Source organism: Salminus brasiliensis, chromosome 8, assembly GCF_030463535.1.
Source record: "Salminus brasiliensis chromosome 8, fSalBra1.hap2, whole genome shotgun sequence".
Lineage (NCBI taxonomy): Eukaryota > Metazoa > Chordata > Actinopteri > Characiformes > Bryconidae > Salminus > Salminus brasiliensis.
The window spans coordinates 4,541,672-4,563,522 of record NC_132885.1 but is presented as its reverse complement, the minus strand read 5'-3'; the positions used below and the strand labels follow the sequence as shown (position 1 = coordinate 4,563,522).

The following is a 21,851-nucleotide window of genomic DNA, read 5'->3' as shown; positions in this document are numbered from 1 at the left end:
TGAAATGTGTCCACCGCATTTAACCCATCTGTGGTAGTGAACACACTCACACACACACACTAGTGAACTAGAGGCAGTGAGTACACACACACCCAGAGCGATGGGGCAGCCAACTCCAGCGCCCGGGGAGCAGAGAGGGTGAAGGGCCCTTTAATAACAGTGGCAGCTTGCCGAGCCCAGGAATCGAACCCACAACCCTGATATCGATAGCCTGGTGCTCTAACCCGATAGCCTGGTGCTCTAACCCCCCCCCCCCAGTCAGCAGCTACCATTATTTGGACATTGGATCCAGATGTTATCACTGAATGATGATTACAAAAGGCAAACTTTCTGAGTGGCAATAAAGTAGTTATTTGATATCCCAAAAAAGATCCCATTCAACTGAATACTTTCACTCCTTGCGGTCTGTAATCTGTAATCTAGTCTAGAGCACCACATATAGAGAACACACAGACAGAATTTAGTGCTGAAAACATGCTTTATTGAATCAATTATAATACTCAAGGAGGTTGCGTTTATAAAGAATACTACAATTCTAAATAAAATCAAACCAAAGCGTAGGGCATGTAGTTGAAGGACTGATCTGTTACTTTACACAGCAGATGTTTTCGCCGTGGTACACTTGCTTGATGTTTGCCCTACCACTGTCGAGATGAGTTCTAAAACTAACACACTAACACACAATGCAACAAAGCAATCCTCCAAGAGGAAGCTCTGCATCTGCAAGGAAGTACGAGAGTGCCTTCCCATATTGGCCAGGTGATGTTACTTATGAAGTGCAGTCAAGCAGTCCCTTGGCAGAAACAGAGCACATTTAACATTTTAGCTCATCAAGTGCAGGCCGCTCGCACTTCTAATGAGCATGTCATTAAAATGGTGGTATGACATAGTCAGTCTGAACACAAGGCCTAGTCGTGCTGCTTACATGAGGGTAAATGCAAACAGCACTCAGGGTCTTATGGTCAAGTTATAAATTCATACGAGTATGGTAATACTACTGCATGTGCACACATACAGCGTAGAACTTTTGTCTCTCAGATCTAGTAAAACTTCAACAGGGAGCCTCTCTACCTGTTGAGGCAATCTTAAGTCTTCAACTTTTTGTTGAGGCACATAGTTTAGTTTCAGGTTTAACAGGGTATTCGTTCCATGAGAAACTTTCTCCTGATAAACATTTAGTTCCATTTGTTTCAGTTAATATTGTCATAAATAACAATTCATACATTTCCCATAACCGTTAAATTCGGCTATATACATTATGTACATGTCACAGAAAATTGGATCAAAAATCCTAGTCATAATTATCCAATATAGCACATTTTATAACAACTTTAGACTTTAGTCTAGTTTGGCATAAATTAATGTCAAGTTTGGTATAAAAATAGATATATTTACAGGAACAGATATCCAGGCATTTATCACGTAAATAGTGTCTTATTTGCTCATTCAATACATTAAAAGGCACAACGGGGAGAGATTTGATCATTATTAATTTTACAGCGATCGAATGCTGATGGTGACAGTTGCTGTGTCAGATCCATGCTCATTGGAAAGTTTGAGGGTGTACACCCCAGCGTCACTCTGTTTTACTCCAGTGATAATGAGTGTGGTCAAGTCCTCTGTGGTCTCAATGTGGAACCTTCCAGTCTCCTCAGCAGTTGGAAGCGTCTTTCCGCCACGGGACCACTCAATATGAGGTGAAGGCTCTCCGGAGAAAGCACAGGCAACGGTCAAAACCTTGCCAGTTTCAATGCTGATGTCTTCAGGAAGGGCTTCGATTCTTGGTGCTAAACCTTTGAAGCAGAGGCACATCCAGGAATCATAAGTAAATCATATTAATATGTACTAAATACGAATATTTATTTGGGAATATCTTTCGGAATATGCTGACTCACCTTGACCGCTGTGCAAAATGGCTCTTACTGAGGATCCCTCAGCATGTGAGTGACTTGACATCATACTACTTGAGCTCATAGCATAAACGGACTCTGAAGTCATGGAGGACATGCTTGACATAGACATTGTTTCAAATTTCATTTCAGCCATGCTGGAGCTGCTGAAGGACGACTCTTGCATTGTGCTCTCCATGTGGATGGATTTTGAGGAGAAACTTTCTTGCATGCTACTGACAGTAGCACTCTCTCTTACAAGCATCTCAGCGCCCTGGATCTTGGAGGATGTTGATTCTGTAATGTGAGAAAACATTCCATTAGTACTTGCATTAGGGTGGTTTTACATGGGTTTGTTTTTTTCAATATTACAACAATGTAACATACCTTTAACAGCCATATGTGTGGACACAAAAGCCTTGACTTTTGTGTAGATGGAGTGGAACACTTGGCCAACCAAGGAGAATGATGTTTTTGAGATGGCTCCACTCTCTGCAATCACTTCACAGGAATATTCACCCTGATCACTCTCGGACACATCAGAAATAAAGAGACAGCAAGTGCCATCTGCAGAGGTATGCATCTGATAGCGACTACTCTGGGTCAGTTTCCTGCTTTCTTTGTACCACACAACCTCCTTCACAGAGCTCTCAGCAACACAGATCATCTTCACCTTGTCTTCAGAGGCCTCAGCTTTGAGTTGCTGGAGGATCTTCGGGGGTGCCTCCTTTAAAGGAGTTGGTGATTTCACCGTAAGTGGGGATTTAACCCGTTTAGGGGATGTTATTGGCTCAGGAGACTTGGCTGTTGGTGGGGATTTAAGCCTTGGCTCAGGTGACCTCAGACCTGTTGGAGATTTAACCCTTAGAGGAGAAGCAGCTGGCTCTGGAGATTTTATGCCTGTTGGAGATTTAATTCTCTGAGGTGAGGTTAATGGCTCTGGAGACTTGAACGGAGGTGGAGATTTCACTCTTGGAGGAGATGCCACTGGTTCAGGAGACTTCAGGCCTGTGGGAGATTTAACTCTCAGAGGAGAGGTAGGTGTTTCAGGAGATTTCAGTGGTGTTGGGGACTTAACTCTTGAAGCAGCAACACCTGGCTCAGGAGACTTTACTCTTAGTGGGGATTTAATACCCTGAGGTTCAGGGGACTTAACACCAGTGGGCTCTGGTGATTTCACTGATGGCTCTGGAGACTTAACAAATGGCACTGGAGACTTAACAGATGGCACTGGAGACTTAACAGATGGCACTGGAGACTTAACTGATGGCTCTGGAGACTTAACCAATGGCTCTGGAGACTTAACTGATGGCTCTGGAGACTTAACTGATGGCACTGGAGATTTTACTGAGGGTTCTGGTGATTTCACTGCTGGCTCAGGCGATTTAACTTGTGGGGATGGGGTAACAACCTCCTCTTTTGGTGCTGGTTTGGAAATGGTCAAGGTAAACTTTGCCTCTTGCCTTCCCTCTGAATTTTCCACCACTACTGTGTAGGAACCTTCATCAGAATACTCCACTGAGGATATTTCCAGTGTGGACTTGTACTGTGTTGTTGTTACGTGCACACGTTGGGAAGTGACAACTGCACGTCCAGCAAACATCCATGTGACACTTGGTGCAGGCTCGCCATCGATGTCACAAGTAAATCTGGCAGATTCACCGACAGAAACTGTTAGAGATTGTGGTTTGGTGAGTATTTTGGCTGCCAGAGTGACCTTCTTCTTTACTGCAGTTACCTCTGCTGTAGCTGTGGACTCAACTGTTTTAGTTTTAGATTCAGCTGCATATCGTTCTACGGAGGAATATGAAGTCGATGAAAGGTATTCGGTAGATGCATGTCTGATAGGTGAAGATGCAAGCCTGTCAGACTCATATCTTTCAAAAGCAGAAACCTCATGCCTCTCAGTAAATTTTGTCTTTGTCTCGGCGATCTCCAAGTGTGTCCTTGAGGCAGAAGAGGCTCTTATTGATGTTGTGTGGTAATAGTCAGTCTTTGTTATGTCTGGAACAAATGCTGCTGGAACTTCATCATCTCTGCGCCTTGAAGAATATGTAGTAAATGCTCCTCCAGAGACATCAAGAGTTCCATAGTCTGAGGTTTCGCCCTTTGAGTTTGTGCAAACAACACGGTATGTGCCAGTGTCATCTGCTTGGCAGTCAGTAATATGGATAGTCAGAACACCACTCATATTGGTAAAGCGATACTTGCTGCTTTCCTGAATAGGTTGTCCATTGTGGAACCACTGGATTTCAGCTTCAGGCTTTGACTGGACGTTCAGTGTAAACTTAGTGTCCTGTCCGCTTGGTACACGGTGTGAGCGCATTCTTACTGTAATGCGTGGGGCATGGTCAAGGCTGAAGGGTTGCTGTGTCACAACCTGATACTTGCGCTCAGATTTCAGGGCAGCTTTTCTTGCCTCATATCGGGACATGATGTCAAACCTTGCAGATCTTTCAAATCTAGATGAAGACCTTGAGGACCTTCTCTCAGGGGACACAGGACTAGGAGAGCGTGGACGTGTCCTTTCAGGTGTTGGAGACCTTCTCTCTACTGTCTCGACTTCGGCCTCCACTGCCACGTATGCACGGGGTGGTCTGATCAGTTCGGAGACAGGGCGCATCAGTTCAATATATGTTGGAGATAGAGATCTTCTCCTTCTCAGGAAATGGGAAATGGGAGGTGGGGAGCCACGAGGTTTTTCTGTCACCAGTACGTGTTTTGTTTCCTCTAGGTGTTTGACTTCAGCTTTATGGATGACTCTAGGTGACGGACGACGCAGGGCTGATAATTCAAAGCGAACAGGGCTACCACTTGGCGGGGATGCAGAGAAGCCAAGTTCAAGCTCGTCCTCAAACTCCTGCCTCTCCACGTCGGTTCTTCTCCTTACCATGTAGTCCTCTTCATCTGAGAGATCACCCAAGGAACGTCTTCTCTGTCTGAAGGAGATCTCTGAGACAGGAGATGGTGAGCGTCTTGCTGGTCTCACGATTTCGAGATCATCCAGTGTAAGCTTTGGAATATGAAACCTTGGCCTGTACTGATCAGTGATTCTGGGGAGAGGCATGACATAGAATTGCTCCCATCTAGAAAGACGGATGCGCCTCTGTCTTTTCTGCACGATCCTTTCCATGCGTTCTGGAATCTCATACTGGTCTCGAAGTTTCTTATACCACTTCATGTCAGACAAAGGCACGAAGTGTTTAATACCCTTGTCCTCTTCAAGAACAGTTGGATCATGTGCACGGGCCTCTGGAATTTCGTAGGGCATTCTGATCTTCCTGCCTTCTTCTTTAATTTTCTTGATTTCTTTATCTTCTTTATCAGAGATATCAAACTCGCCCTGCACGTTCTTGGTGCTTACTGCAGGTTTGTACAGTTCGGCAGCTTCCTTCAGTGCTTCCTGCGCCACAGGATTAAGTGTGATCACTTCCGCTGTGGAGAACTGTTGTGCCATTTTCAGCGTCTTTTCTATTTGATGTTGTACGTATTTCTGCTTTTCTTCCACACTCTTGAACTCCCTCCTAGTGTACGTGAGACGTTCAACCTTGAGTGTGGCTTGACAACTTGCCGAGCCAGCTGAGTTTGTTGCAGTGACCCTGTAAGTGCCCGAATCCTCAATGAGCGTCTCCCTTATGTGGAGAACATGGTGGCCTACGGCTTCCTGAACAACTTCAACTTGAGGTCTGAACTCGAGAGGCTTGCCATCCTTTTCCCATGCCAGTGTTGGTGGTGGAGTTCCTGACACTCTCAAATCAAAGCGGACACTTTGTCCCTCGACACAATCGACATTTGCCAAGAGGCGTTTGAACATTGGTCTCATTGTGTCTTCAACAACAGGGTGAGGTGTTACTGTTAGGCGGGCCTTGCAGATGTCTTCACCGAACTTATTGTTGGCCACAACAGTGTATTCACCATCATCTTCAAGCTCAACATTGTGGATCATCAGCTGGTAAAGACCCTTGTCACTTGTGAATGTGTATTTCTTAGGATCAGGCTTGATTCTGTGTCCTGCCTTCAGCCAAGTTACTTGTGGCTCAGGATGGACGGTTATAGTTACACCGAAGCGTACATCCTCACCAATATATGCTGAACGATTATACAGTGGCAGAGTAAACTCTGGTGGCCTTTGGAGAAGTTTTGTTTTGTCAACCCTGCGCTTGGGTTTCTTGAGGGAACGTCCCAGGTAGTACTCACGATGAGACCTCACAGTTTCCACAAACAGTTCGGCATAGGCAATATCCTCCCTGTCTTCGGTGACAACCTTGCATCTGTAGAGTCCGTCGTCACATTCCTCGATGTCTTTAACGTAGATGCTTGCAACTCCGTTGGCATAGCTGATTTCATACTTATGACTGGCTGTCAGTTTACGAGAGCCAAAGTACCAGGTCACCTCTGTGTTTCTGTCGTAGTTTTGAATGTTGCATACGAATCGAACATGGCCACCTTCTTCAGCAGAGCCATGCATAACTGGACCTGCTCTCAGGCCTTGTTCTGGGTGTGCAATTTTCACTCTGCCAAATGAAACATTTTTCTGGTTTCTGTAGCCACCGCCATAGGCAACCCGAGCTGCTGAAACGACGGTGCTCCACTCCTTCTTGGACAGGTACTGGTAGTACCGTCTGTGTCTCAAGGTCTTTATCACCTTCGAACTGATGTTTTCTATTTTCGTCTTAAGCCAGGGATGTTCCAACGCCTCAGCTGCAGTCATGCGATGTTTGCGTTCTTTAATTAGTAGCCTGTCAACGAAGTCCATGCCCTCAAGACTGGTCTCCTTGAAAGCCTCGCTGTCGAATACATATTCAGCATTGGAGATGTGCTCAATCATTTTATGAGTTGATTCGGCAGCAAATGGATTGAGGCCACTCAGGAGCACATATGCAAGAACACCAACTGACCACATGTCTGTAGCGGTGGTAACAAAGTCACTGTTGTGGATCTCCGGTGCATAATACTCAGGAGCAGTGAACTGAATTCTGATATTTTCACCAGGTGTCAACAACCTCGCCTGGCCCATTTCAATGATCTTGATTGTACTGCTCTTCCTTGTGGCGAATACAATGTTGTCAGGTCTTATGTCAAAATGACCGTAGTTCAGACCATGCAGGAACTTGAGAGCCTGACAAACCTGCCTCATGTACCGGACAATTTCTTGCTCAGTGAGATCGTAGCTTGTTCCAAGACGCTCAAAGATGTCCATGCCAGATATGAATTCATAGATCAGCACGTATTCCTCCAAGCTATCAAAGGACTCATGTAGGTACAGTAAGTTCTTATGTCTTGCAATGTTGAGTGTTTCAATTTCTCTTGCCACCAGTTCTCTATCGGCACCTTTCACCTTAACGACTTTAGCCAGGAATGTCTTCTTGGAGCTGATTTCCACACAGCGATGAACAATTCCGAAGTGTCCATATCGTGCAAGTTCTTCTGAGATTTTGTAAAGTGAAGGAACATTCTTCACCTTAGAATGAGGTGCTTCTTCTTTCGTAACCTCTCTTGTCTCATCTACTTCCTCATCATAATTTCTGATGGCGAATTTATCCTCCCTTGGCGTAACAGGTTCAGTCGGTAGAGACGGGTCACTTAAACCAAATCTGTTTTCGGCAACAACTCTGAACTGATACTTGGTTTTTCCGAACAGACTCATCAAAGTGTACTGTGACTCAGATGTCTGACCAACACGGATCCACCTATCGCCAGAGGTAGGGCACTTCTCTATGATGTAGCTGATGATTTCGCTTCCACCGTCATTTGGAGGAGTCCATGTGAGTGTGATGGTGTCTCTGCCGACGTCACTAACTTTAACATCCTTAGGTTGTTCGGGTACATCAGCAACATCAAGTTCTACTGTTTGCTTATCAACACCGAACCGGTTCTTGGCACAAATGATATAGTAACCAGAATCCTTCCTTTCAACTCCCTTTTGGAACACAAGGGATGTAAAGGATCTTGTGACAATCACTTGATGTCGGACTGTATTGTTCAGTATTTCTTGTCCCTTCTGCCATGTGATTGCAGGATCAGGTTTACCACTGATTGGAATCTTAATGGTAACCACCTCACCACGAACGGCGTGAACCGCTCCCATACCTTGGAGATGTAGGGGCAAGTGAACCTTGGCAGGAACTAGAAAAGAGGGGGAAAACCGTGTTAGCAACATAAACCTGTACTGTAAAAATGACTGCAGTGTTTTGTCAAATGCCACAACCAGTATTATAAACATATCATGTATTTACTTTTCTAAATAATGATGAACCGAAGGACAGCAAACATACCTTCAACGTCAAGCGATACAGTAGTAGAGATGGATCCTTCTTGATTAGTGGCTCTGATCTGGTAAACGGCTACATCGTTCTCATCAGCGTTACTGATAACAAGCTGGAAGTATCCTCCTTTGAATTCCTGGATCTTGATTTTCTCTCCATCTGGTAAGATTTCTTTGCCACTCTTGTACCATTTAACCACTGGTTTGGGATGACCAATAACCTTAGTGACAAATGTTGCATTGGCTTTGTATTTGACACACATGTCTCTCAGTTCCTCTCTGAAGAACGGAGCACGAGGCGCCATGTCTGATTTTGGAACGACTGGTTCTGAAATCTCACTCCAGTCACTCTCACCGCCAATATTCTCGCATTTGACACGGAATTCATACTCAAAGCCTTCAATCAGGCCTTTAACTGTATAATGTGTCTCATGAATTTCCTCTGTTGTGACAGCAATCCATTTGTTCTGTCTCTTTTCTCTCTTTTCCAGATAGTAGCTCTTAATCTTGGCTCCTCCGTCACTGGATGGTGGTTTCCATGACACGACACACGAATCCTTTGCGACGGCGCTGACAACTGGCTGTTGTGGGATTCCAGGTTTTTCTGCAAGATATGATTAGAACAAAATACATTCAGACTAGGGGTGCATTGCTAATTTTTGTTTTCCGTAGCCATATCCATAATCCAATACAACTAAAACTGTCAATAAAATATGCCTGTTTACCGAATGGACTCTTGATAATGAGAACAGAAGGGATCTCCAGGGACTCGCTGATGCCATATTGATTCTGTGCAGAAACACGGAAGTAATATCCTGCACTCTCAACCAGATTGGGAATGCGGCAAATGGTTCCCGAGACAGATGATGACACAAGATGCCACTGCTCGCCCTCCTTTGCTTCACATTTTTCAACGATGTAGTTTGTGATCACTGATCCACCATCATCCTTAGGTGGTTTCCAGCTAATGATTACAGAGTTCTTCAAGAGAGCATCAACGACAATTGGTCCTTCAGGAATCAGAGGTTTATCTGGAATGAGAGTACAGGCGTTATTATCGATACACCACATGCCTGATGCTAGGTTTCTCAATTTTAGCAATATTCATTTGAGCTTTATTTAGTTTTAACTTACCTTGGATTTCAACACGAAGCACTGTCTCAACCGTGCCAAATTTGTTGCTCATCTGCACTTTGTACCTGCCAGCATTTGTCTTGCGCTGCACATTTCTGACAACCAGATGAGTGTAATTCTCAGTGTTTTCAATGATCACATTCTCTGATGGATTCAGAGGTTTCTTGCCGTAGAACCACATGATTTGTGGGATAGGACGGCCGATGTAGACCACATGAAGACGCAGACTTGTTCCACAGCCTGCATAATATTTCTCCTTCAGTGGGAATCCAGGATGGAACTGCGGTGCGGCCTGCAAACGGAGCTTGCCACTAGTTTCAATCTCACCAGCCTCGTTGATGGCTCTGCAAATGTACAGACCTTCATCTTCCTGTTCATCAGTTACCACTGTTAGAGAATGATTTCGGCCATCAGAGCTCATCTTGTATTTACGACTCTGGATCAGTTCCTTTCCATATCTGTACCACTTGATTTCAGGAAGAGGCCTTCCAATAATCTGGCATGCCAGTGTTCCAGATTCTCCAAGTTTGGTGGTAGTGTCTTTCATCTCTTCCTTCAGAGTGGGGGCCTCTCCAACTGTACAAGAGACAAAATATGATATAAGATATATGTCTGCACCATAGATCTGCTGACAAATAAAATACACAATCCATCTCATCAACGTACCACTCAGTTTGGTTTTGATGCCCATGGCAGTTCTACGGGGTCTGCTCAGTCCTGTTTCATTTTCAGCAAACACTCTGAATTCATATTCTGTTGCCTCCATGAGACCACCCATGGTGAACTGCCTGTCCTTTGAACGCTCCTTGTTGCATTTCTTCCAGGCACTTTCACCTGCTTGTCTGAATTCAATCCAGTAGCCCAGGATTTCTTTGCCACCATCAGTTTCAGGACGCAGCCAGTGAATAGTGATGCAATCCTTGGTAACGGAGATGATGTCAATATCGCCTGGTTGACTTGGTTTGTCTATTAAAGTGAGGGAAAAATGTATATTTATTAATACAGTTAAATATTTGCACTGTTTAATATTTAAGTGTTTTGATCTGTTTTGTAATACTACTCACCAAATGGATCCTTGCATACAACTGCTTCAGATACAGGTCCAGGCTCACTTTGACCAATGTCATTCTGAGCAATCACTCGGAACTGATACTCTGCATCAGGGATTAGACCGGTGAGGGTATACATTGTTGTGGTTATGTGAGTCTTATTGTGACGGACCCACTTCTCAGTGGAAGTCTCTCTTCTCTCAATGTAGTATCCATTGACACGAGAGCCACCATCATCCTTTGGCCTTGACCATGAGAGACCAATAGTGGTCTTTGTGACGTCCATAATTTCTGGAGGGAAGCTGGGAGGCTCTGGTGGACCTTTTTGTAAAAAGAACATTGATGGAGGTCAGAAATGAAATGAGATGAAACGAGATGAAACTATAGGATGCAATTAAAATATATGTAAATGTACTTACATAGAGCAGTCTTTGGAATAACAGATTCATCTGATTTCAGGGATCTACTGATTCCAAATTGGTTCTCCGCTGAAACCCTGAAGTGGTACTCAACATTTTCCTTCAGTCCCTTGACTACCAGTGATGTGTCAACCACACGAGAGTCCACAGTGTACCAGGCTGCCTTTGGTACCTCACGTCTCTCCACAACGTAACCAAGGATGTCAGAGCCACCATCATCTGAAGGTGGTCTCCAGCTTACTCTTACAGAACGAGCCTGTATATCATCAAACTCCAGTGGACCTTCAGGTGGATCTGGGCGTCCAATAACTTTAACCTTGATGTATACTGCTTTCTTTCCACATTTGTTCTCCAGCACAAGATCATAGGTGCCAGTGTCGTCTCTGTGGGATTCCTTGATCACCAGCTCTGTGCGCTCCTCACTGGTGGCAATCATAGCTCTGTGAGAAATATCACGGCCATCCTTTGTCCACTTACAAGTTGGGTATGGTTTTCCCTTAATTGGCACAGAGAGTCTGACGGCTCCACCTTGCCTGACAATATAGCCCTCCTGGTATTTCTTATCCAGCTCATAATCAGGATATTCTGAAACAAACATATATATGATGTTAGCGCACCCATGCACAGCAAGTATGTAGATTCGAATTAGTACATAATGCACTCATGTGATGTGATGCTTTAATTCTTACCAAGCATTTCTGTGACTTTGACCACTCCTGGAATCTCAGCTGGTTCTCCAGCTCCACCAGCATTACATGCCATGACGCGGAATCTGTACTCAGCACCCTGTGGCATATGTGTCAACGTGTATTCGCAAATCTTAGTTGGTGTTGTGTTGCATTTGGTCCATTCTACCTGGTCAACCTTCTGCATCTCAATCAGGTAACCACTGACAATGGCTCCTCCCTCTTCCTCTGGAGGAGACCATGCCAGTGACACAGATGTCCTGGTGGTATCTGTGACTCTTGGGTTCAGTGGTATGCCTGGTGGTTCTGTTGAATGAATAGAAACCAGAGATGTTTAATATTTTTAAACACTCGTATCCTTGACAAGTTTATGTGCTCCAGCAGTGAATAAATATTCTTTGTGTACATACCGATGGGATCCATTGCAATCACTGGTTTAGAGGTCATGCTTGGTTTGCCAGTGCCTCTTGAGTTGATAGCTGTCACTCTGTATTCGTATTCAAGGCTCTCAATAAGTCCTGTAGATCTGTATCTGGTCATTGTTACTGGATTCTTGTTGATGCGCAGCCATCTGTCAGATCCAGCTTCTTTACGCTCAATGATGTAGCCAGCCACTGAAGAGCCTCCGTCAGACTCCGGTGGTCTCCAAGTAAGTGTCATGCCATCATGAGACACATCGAATATTTCAGGCATGCTTGGTGCACTAGGAACAGCTGTAAATGAACATGTGTTTAATTCATGTGCGTCTCTATTATTTTCAAAGTATCTATGACATATGAAATTGTATATTAAGAGCTTACTCTTATCACTCTTGCACTCAACAACTTCGGACTGAAGGAAAGCACCAACGCCAAAGCGATTGGTTGCAGCCACGCGGAACACATATTCTGTTCCTTCAGTCAGTCTCGTAAACTTGAACGTAGGTCTTGTGACAGACTCAGAAACGGGCAACCATCCAGGACGATGAGCGTCACGCTGCTCAACAACATAGCCACTGACATTGGCACCACCATCCTTCTCTGGTGGCTCCCAGCTGCATGTAACAGACGTGCCATCAACTTCATCGATTCTCATTGGCCCAACAGGGATGCCAGGTTTATCTACAGGGAAAATATGTATGGTCACTTTCAATCATACTTAAAACTTTCATTTATGCCGTAAAAAAAATAAAAAAAAATATGTTTGAATAACTTTGGATGAAATCTCGTACCAAGAATGATGACTTTGATGATTTCTGTAGCCATTCCTGTGACATTCTTAACTTCGAGATTATAGTCACCAGTGTCATTCAGTGTGGTTTCACGAACTGTCAGTTTAGTGAATTTAGCAGTTGTCTCGATCTTGATGCGGTCAAGCGTGTCCTTCATCTTAATGCCACCGAAGAACCATGAGCAAACTGGTGCAGGTCTTCCTTTAATTGGAATGTTCAGCACAATTGGCTTGCCAGCAGGAACGTTGACGATCTTTTGAGGAATGCCAGCTAGGTCGATCTTTGGCTTATCTGTAGAAAGAACAATGACGTGTTTATTTATATATACAGAACATATATTTGTTTAATATAACCCACAATATGATTTTTTTTTAATACTGCCTAAAAGTAGCCTACCTCTCTGTTCTTGAACAGTTACAGGTGTCATCAGGTCTCTGGGCTCACTGAGGCCTCTGCTGTTCTCAGCTCTGATTCTGAACAAATATTGCTCATTCTCGTTCAGAGAGGTTATGGTGTGGTGCAAAACTGATGGCTTTACAGTTGCAACATTCATCCATCTGTCCGTTCCTGTCTTGCAGGCTTCAATAACATAGCCGGTAAGTCTGCTACCACCATCATGAAGTGGTTTCTCCCATCCGAGGATGACAGTGGATTTTGTAATGTCAATGACATGCAAGTCCTGAGGAACAGAAGGAACTTCGCATACCAGCACCGATTCACTGATTTCACAAGGTTCTCCAACTCCATATATGTTCTCAGGCAATACTCTGAAGAAATAGTGCGTTCCTTCCTCTAATCCAGTTATTCTATACAATGTCTTCTTGCATTCAGTTGTCACTGTTTTGTAAGATTTCATTGATCCTTCCCGTTTCTCAATAATGTAGTTGTTGATTGGAGCCCCTCCATCAATAGTGGGCACTTCCCATGTGATGACAACAGACTCTTTTGTGTAGTCCTTGACGTAGACCGCACCACAGGGTCCAGGAGTATCTGCAATACAGAGTAGCAATTTATTTTAGATGTTAATTTCCACTGTTGATTTGGTCAAACTGAAAAGGCTGTTGATAAGTAGACATAATGGCTTACCGTATATCTTGACAAGAATGGTAATCGTCTTCTTGCCAGATGGATTTTCAGCCTCAATTGTATATTTTCCAGCATCATAACGGTGCACCTTCTCCACTGTCAAAGCTGTAGTGCTCTCTGTTGTTTCAATGTATCCACGGGACTGGAGGTCTATGCCAGGCTTTCTCCAGGTAACAACTGGCAGTGGTCTTCCCAGTATAGCTGCAGTCAGGTGTAATGTGCTGCCCGCTCTCAGGCAAACCGTTTTCCTCAGTTCTTCAGGTAATTCAATATCAGGAATTTCTAAGAAGAATAGATTAATAATAAATTCAATACATTTGCTGGTAGCGAACAGTAATTAGTTGTGCTACTTATAGAGTAATCAAGCTTTGGATTAAAATTAGCCTGACACTGAGAGGTTCTTAGTTTGCAGACCCATGCTAATTATATAAACCTAGCGTAGTCTTTAACATTGATACTGATGATAAATAAAATATGATAGACCATGTGCACATCTTACCAACTCTTTCTGATGGTGCAACCTCCACACTTCTAGCACTAAACTCTCCAGTGCCCATTGCATTCACTGCAGCGACTCTGAAACTATACTTCTTGGTGCCGGTCAAACCAACTGCAGTATACTCAGTAGTGGTCAGGATCTTCTGGGTGGCTCTATACCACTGTCCTGTTCCTTCCTCCAGAATCTCAACAATATAGCCTGTGACATCTGAACCGCCATCATACATAGGTCTGGTCCAAGTCATAGTGATGCTGTGCTTGGTGGAATCGGTTATACGAGGAGTTGACGGAGGAGCTGGAGTATCTGTTATGAAACAACAATGGCATCATCAATGATGATATAGTAAATAATAATATGACTGTCATCACTGTTTGCTGTTGCAGTGAACAGTTACTCACATGTTGGGTCCCTGCAGAGGACATAGTCAGATGCTTCACTTGGTAGGCTGGTGCCAGCTGCATTGACAGCTGCCACACGGAACTGGTATTCACTACCCTCTAGGAGGCCGGTGATCTTAAGCCTGGTGTCGTAAATGGTGAATGTTTTGTTCACTCTTGTCCACCTCACACTGCTCTTCTCACGTTTATCCACAAGGTAGTTTGTGATTTCACTTCCACCATCACTCTCAGACTTCAGCCATTCAATAATAACATGTTGCTTTCCGACAGCAAGGATGTCTGGTGCTCCAGGAGGTGTTGGGGCAGCTATGGGAGAAAAAAAATGGCAATTTTGATGAATATAGTCTTGGTTACATGTATGTATGTTGTATGAACGACTGTGAGTTATGTACGGTACTTACTATATGCATTTCTTGCAATAACTGGCTCAGACTCAAGAGGTACACCAGGTCCATATTTGTTGACACCTCTGACACGGAAGATGTATTCGTTGTTCTTGATTAGCTTTGTACTGACGCACGACAGAGTCTTGCATTCAGTTTCCATGACAACCCAGTTGAGTCTACTGGTCTCACGCCTGTCAACAATATAGTGAGTGACACGGTCTCCTCCATCTTCAGCAGGTAATTTCCATGAGACTGTGCATTTTTCCTCCGTGACCCTGCTAATTGTGATTGTACCCTCTGGGGGTCCAGGTGTGTCTGTAATTGAATAGATGGTAGAAGAATTTTATAAGGTGGTGAAAAGTTATAAAAAAAGTTGTAATCCAAGTGAGATACATTCATAATGGCAATTTCCTGAATCATTAGACTCTTACCGAGAACTTTAACAATAACAGCTGCAGTCTTGGTTCCACTGGCATTCTTCACAGTCAGGATGTATTTGCCAGTGTCATTTCTGTCACATGACTTGATGATTGCCATAGCTCTCGTGCTGGTATAAGTCAAAGAGTATTTTTCACCAAGCTCCAGCTCTTTGTCACCCTTGGACCAGAAGACCTTGGGCTCAGGTTTACCTCCCACTGCAGCATCAAGAACAAGGTCTGATCCAGCCCTGATAGTGACTGTCTCACCGATAAGTTTGCTGTCTAATTCAGCCTTTGGTGGTGCTGAAAGAGATACATAACGGATATTAGAACAATTTCATTTTGCCATATGGTGGACACGTATTTGTGTATTTGCCAGTATGACATCTTACTGTATTCGTCCTTGCATGTGATAGGCCCAGTTGATTCAGATGGCATGCTGTGGACTCCTGCACAATTTCTAGCAATGACACGGAATTCATACACCCCTCCTTCCTCAAGCGATGTTACAGTGAAGAAGTTGTCGGTTATAGTAGTGTAGTTGCACTTCAGCCAACGAGATTCATCATCATCAGTGGATGCCTTGCGTTCAACTACATATCCCACAATCCTGCTGCCACCATCATTGAATGGTATAGACCACTTAATGGAGACTGAGGATCTTGAGACATCGTAAACTTCAGGTTTGCCTGGTGGGTCTGCAAAAAAAAAAAAAAAATCAAAGTTCGTTATCATGAAACAAACCATTTTTAACCTAATCTCTTCATGTTACATCTTTAGCATAGTGATTAAGACAAAAAGACAAAAAAAATCAATTAGCATAATACATACCAACAGGGTTCAAAGCCAGTACTGGTCTTGAGGCTTCACTGGCTTTACTCAGACCAGCAATATTCATGGCATACACTCTGAACTGATATTCAAGTCCTTCAATAAGATTGGAGACCTTGTAGTGACACTCAAGGCATGGGATTTTGTTTTCCCGAACCCATAATATGGTGTTGCGCTCTTTCTTCTCAATCCAGTATCCAGTCACCTGGCTTCCACCGTCATGATAAGGCACATCCCATTTAATGCAAATGGCATTAGCAGACACGGACACTACATCTGGGCGGGTTGGTGGACTTGGTGGGACTGTGAAATGGACGCAATCGTCATCACTCGTGCACAATTTCAAAAACATATGGAGGAAAATATGGGAATTAATCAAATGAAAACGAAAACAGTGAAGGGCACTTACTGAATGGATGCTCAGCTACGATGGCTTGTGACTCAATGGGCTTGCTGACACCAAATTTGTTCTCTGCACAGACACGGAAAGTGTACTCCATGTATTTTGTCAAGTGGGTCACCTTGATGGTTGTGCGTTTCACACTCGAGTTGACAACTTGCCATGAGGTTTGACCAGATTCACGTTTCTCAACTATATAGTTAGTGATTTCTGTTCCACCATCATCTGTAGGCTCGTTCCATGTCAACACACACGACTCTGATGAGATTCCTGAAATTTCAACTGGTCCTACTGGAGGGTTAGGTCTTCCAAACACAATTACTGTTATGTTGAATGTCTTTGATCCAGCAGCATTCTCCAAAATGAGGTAATACTTTCCACTGTCACCTCTCTTGGCATCTTTGACTAACAGGGTGGTTCTGTCCTTGGTAGTTTTGATGGAGACTCTGTCTGTTTCCTTGAGTTTCATTTCCTCAAGCTTCCATGTTACTTTTGGAGCTGGTCTGCCGCTAATTGGAATATCAATGGCAAAGGAGCTGCCAGTCTTACATGTAATAAGTTGCTTGTTAATGCCACTAAGGTCGGCAGTTGGTTCAATGCGAGGTTCTTTGATGATGACAGAACTGAGAGCATCTCTTGGATAGCTCACTCCAGTGTCATTCTGGGCTTTGACACGGAATTCATACTCGGTGTTCTCAACCAAGCCCTCAAGGACCATCTTCAAAGACTTCGTCTGACCACCAACAACCCAGCGATCAGATCCTTTCTTTCTTGTCTCAACAATGTACCCTGTGATGCGGCTTCCACCATCATGTTCAGGTTTCATCCATACCAAGGTGGCTGTTGAAGATGTGGTATCAATGACATCCAGTCTCTTGGGTGGTGCTGGCTCCTCAGTGGCAATAATGGGCTCTGCCATTTCATAAGGCTCACCCATACCATACTGATTTTCAGCAATGACTCTGAAGAAGTATGCTACACCAACAGCAAGATTGGTTACTCGAAGAATTTGACGGCTGCACTTGAGACTGACTTCTTGCCAACTCAGGCGACTTGCCTCACGCTTTTCAACAATGTAGTGATGGACACGGGCACCACCATCATTTGATGGAGCATCCCACATAAGAGTCAGAGCTCCTCTGGTCACATCCTTGAATGATATCGGTCCGGGTGGTCCAGGTGTGTCTAGCACTTTCACAGTTAACGTAATTGCTTTACGACCACTGTTGTTCTCGAGAGAGAGCGTGTATTTGCCAGCATCGTATCTGGTACAGTTTTCAATTGTCAAGGTGCTGAATGTTTCTGTAGTATTAATGTCTACCATCACACCCAGTTCCCCATCTGCCTTTGTCCATGTAGCCAGGGGAGCAGGTTTTCCACGGTAAGGAATGTGAAGACTAACTGTTCCTCCACTCTTGACAATATGTGTCTGTTTAAAGTCTGCGTCGATGTCAATCTCTGGTGATGTTAATCTATCTATTGTTTGCACTGCATTTGGAATCTCAGACGTTTCTCCCTTTCCAGCACCGTTAACGGCGCAAACACGGAATTTGTACTCTTCACCTGGTTCCAAATCCGTAACTGTGTACTTGGTTTGAATGCAAGTTTGGGTGTTGACTCTGTGCCATTCCTCAAGACTTGCCTTGCACATCTCAATGATGTAACCAATGATCTGCAAACCACCATCAAAGACTGGTTTGGTCCATGCCAGAGTAACAGACGTCTTTGTTGAGTCAATGACCTTCACCACTGTTGGTGCACTAGGAGCACTTGTAGGTTCTCTGCACTTAAATAATCTGGAGGTGCCACTTGGAGGTCCAACACCAGCACCGTTTTCAGCCATAACACGGAATTCATATTCATATCCTTCAGTCAAGTGTGTAACTCTCTGCCTCAGCTCGGTGATTGGCCTCTTTGCTGAAACCTTTATCCATCGCAAGCTCTTCTTCTCTCTTCTTTCAAGGATGTAGTGCTTGATCTCATTTCCACCATCATGTCTTGGTCTTGTCCAGCATAAAGTAATGCTGTCTCCTGTTACATGAGTGCAGTCAGGTGTTCCTGGAGCATCTGGTACAGCTGTAACGCAGTAATACAACAATTTAGAAAACTGTTCTTTTTAATCATAGTTGGAAAACACAGTTGATCACAATTAAAAAGAATGTATGACGTTACTTACTGTATTGCATTTTAGCAACAAATGGATCTGATTCCAGAGGTTTGCCAACTCCAAACTTGTTCACAGCAGAAACACGGAACTGGTACTCATTTCCTTTAATCAGATTGGTGGCGTTGAAAGAACAGGCTTCGCACTTGGATGTAACAAGTGCCCAGGAAATTCTGGAGGTTTCACGCTTCTCAATCATGTAGTGGGTGATGGCTGCACAGCCGTCATTATCTGGAGGACTCCACCACAGTGTAGCCTTCTCAGCAGAGATATTCGTGAAACGAAGTGGGCCCTCAGGTGGTCCAGGTGTATCTGAATCCGTCAGTAACAAAAAATTAGCTTTGTTGTCATTTGATAAATTTTTTTCAAACACAGACTAATCATAGATTTGCAAATGCAAACAAACCTTGCACTCTGACAAGAACATCCTCTTTCCTTGTTCCAGAGCTGTTCTTGGCTTCAACCGTGTAGATTCCACGATTGTCGCGATCAGCATCTCTAATGAACAGTGAGCTTGATCCAATAATGGTGGTGATGTCAACAAGCATCTTGTCAAGTTCTTTTCCATCCTTATACCATGTAACTTGAGGTACAGGGCGACCACTAATAGAGCAACCCAGTTTGATGTTTTCACCAGCCTTGATTGTCAGAGTCTTTTCGGCGCTGAACTGAATCTCAGGAATGACTGAAAAATAAGAAGACACAATCTTTCTGAATGTGCATACAGTGCCAAATATACTGACAAACATATGCAGATCTATTTGTACAGTATATACTTGTGTTGTACAGCATATACATACCACTTTCATCCTTGGTCATAATGTAGCCAGAGGACTGTGATGGTGGACTGACTGTTCCAACAGCGTTTCTGGCAATTACCCTGAATTCAAAACGGTCACCACAAGCAAGGCCTGTCACTGTGAACTGACATTCACTGACGTCGATAAAATTACACCTCAGCCAGCGTGCTCTTCCTTGGCGTCTCTCAACACTGTATGCCACGATCTTACTGCCACCATCGCGTTTGGGTGGCTCCCACTGAAGAGTGACTGAATCTCTTGTGACATCAATGCAGTTTGGTGTGCCAGGAGGATCTAAACAATGAAACAGATGAGAATAAATGGTTAGTGTTGATATTCTCTTGTGTATTGGTGAGAATTACTGTAAATGTATATCAAAAAAATGAAAAGCGAGACTCACCAACAGGAGAAATCGCAAGTTTGTGCTTGCTTTGTTCACTCACTGGACTCATTCCAGCATTGTTCTGGGCATACACTCTGAATGAATATTCCAGGCCTTCAATGAGACCAATTGCTCTGTATTCCCTTCCAGAAATGACATTGGAATTGACTTTGGTCCACAGAAGACTGTTTCTGTCTTTCTTCTCAAGATGGTATCCAGTAACTGGAGAGCCGCCATCAAAGCTGGGTGCTTCCCAAGATACAGTCATGCCATCGCTTGTGACATTAAATACGACAGGCTTTGCTGGGGGGCCTGGTGGCATGTACTGGTGTTGAGCAGTAACATCTGAGGAGGTAAGAGCCTCGCTGACTCCATATTTGTTCTCTGCACGCACTCTGAATTGGTACTCAGTGCCCTTCACCAGGTTGGGTATCTTAAATGTGGTCCTGACCACACTTGAACAAACAATTTTCCAAGCTGCTTGAGAGGTTTCCCGTTTCTCCACACTGTAGCAGGTGATTTCTCCACCACCATCTTCCTGTGGTTCATTCCATGAGATAATTATGCTCTGGGCTTTGATTTCATCAAATCGGACGGGGCCTACCGGTGCAGAGGGTGGCCCAAGAGTGATGACTGAGATATCGAAGAAGTTCTTGACGAGTCGGTTGTCAAGGACCAAAGTGTATTTGCCTGCATTATCCTTTCTTGCATTTCTCACAATCATACAAGCTTTGTTCTCCGTCTGTCTGAAACGAACCTGTTCACTCTCCTTCAGTGGAATGTCATCTTTCATCCAGTGAATGGTCGGTTTGGGTTTACCCTTGTATGGTAGTTCAATGTTAATATTTTGTCCAATACGGACACTTAATTCACCATTAGGATAGTCAATAAGGTTAGCTTGAGGTGGGATAAGGAAGTCCTTCACAGTAATGGGTCCAATTTGAGAGAAGTCACTGCGACCCTTTTCATTCTTGGCATATACTTTGAAGAAAACTTCAGAGAGTTCTTTAAGATGTGTTACTTCACACGTGCAGCGTCTGCAAGTGCCACCAAGGGTCCATGTCTCCTCATCTTTGGCTCTTTTCTCAATGATGTACTCAGAAATGTGACTGCCTCCATCATGGTCAGGCTTGGTCCAGGTCAAAGTCACTGATGTATTAGATGAGTCTGCCAAAGCAAGGTTCTTCACAGGTCCAGGAGTCTCAGTCGCTCTAACAGGCTCCATGGTCTCACAGGTATCACCAGTGCCATTTTCATTTTCAGCAGATACACGGAAGAAATAGGCGATCTCTTCACACAGGCCTTCCACCTTGTATGATGTGTTGGCGCATTCTGTTGTTACTATGGAGTAAGCCTTCAACTTAGCATCCTTCTGCTCAATTATATAATTGGTAACAGGAGAGCCACCATCGATAAGGGGTGGTTCCCAGCTCAGAGTGAGTTTACCGCGTGTAACATTTTTCACTACCAGCTTACTGCAAGCCGAAGGCGAGTCCAACACCTTCACAGATATAGTGATGGTCTTTGGCTCACCGACTCCGTTTTCAATCTCTAAAAGATATTTGCCTGAATCATCCCGAGTGACCTTTGGAATAATAAGCGTTGTTGAATATTCTGTGTTATTAATGGTGTATCTGGCATCGCCACCGATATTCCTGTCTCCCCTTCTCCATGTCACATTTGGTGCAGGTCTGCCCTTGAGAGGTATCATGATTTCCACATCCCTTCCAGCCTTTGCAGTGTACTGAGTTGACATTGAAATATCAAGATCAACATCAGCCTCCTCTGTTGGATTTGAAGAGAAATAAAACATTTGTTTAGATTCTTCACCAAA

At 44.0% G+C, this 21,851-nt stretch overlaps 1 protein-coding gene across 1 annotated transcript in view; it reads right to left on the bottom strand.

Annotated features, from left to right (window-relative positions):
* Positions 1–1,494: 1,494 nt before the first annotated feature.
* The window catches only part of ttn.2 (titin, tandem duplicate 2), a 184,343-nt gene continuing 163,986 nt past the window's right edge, over positions 1,495–21,851 (bottom strand). The window contains 26 exon segments of the mRNA XM_072684995.1: positions 1,495–1,793; positions 1,896–2,186; positions 2,277–8,015; positions 8,165–8,758; positions 8,880–9,185; positions 9,289–9,864; positions 9,955–10,254; positions 10,353–10,658; positions 10,757–11,341; positions 11,446–11,748; positions 11,853–12,155; positions 12,243–12,542; positions 12,653–12,943; positions 13,049–13,642; positions 13,739–14,020; positions 14,238–14,540; positions 14,636–14,941; positions 15,037–15,336; positions 15,453–15,743; positions 15,833–16,138; positions 16,272–16,574; positions 16,681–18,747; positions 18,848–19,147; positions 19,242–19,520; positions 19,636–19,929; positions 20,036–21,802. Coding sequence (XP_072541096.1) covers positions 1,495–1,793; positions 1,896–2,186; positions 2,277–8,015; positions 8,165–8,758; positions 8,880–9,185; positions 9,289–9,864; positions 9,955–10,254; positions 10,353–10,658; positions 10,757–11,341; positions 11,446–11,748; positions 11,853–12,155; positions 12,243–12,542; positions 12,653–12,943; positions 13,049–13,642; positions 13,739–14,020; positions 14,238–14,540; positions 14,636–14,941; positions 15,037–15,336; positions 15,453–15,743; positions 15,833–16,138; positions 16,272–16,574; positions 16,681–18,747; positions 18,848–19,147; positions 19,242–19,520; positions 19,636–19,929; positions 20,036–21,802 — 17,585 coding nt within the window.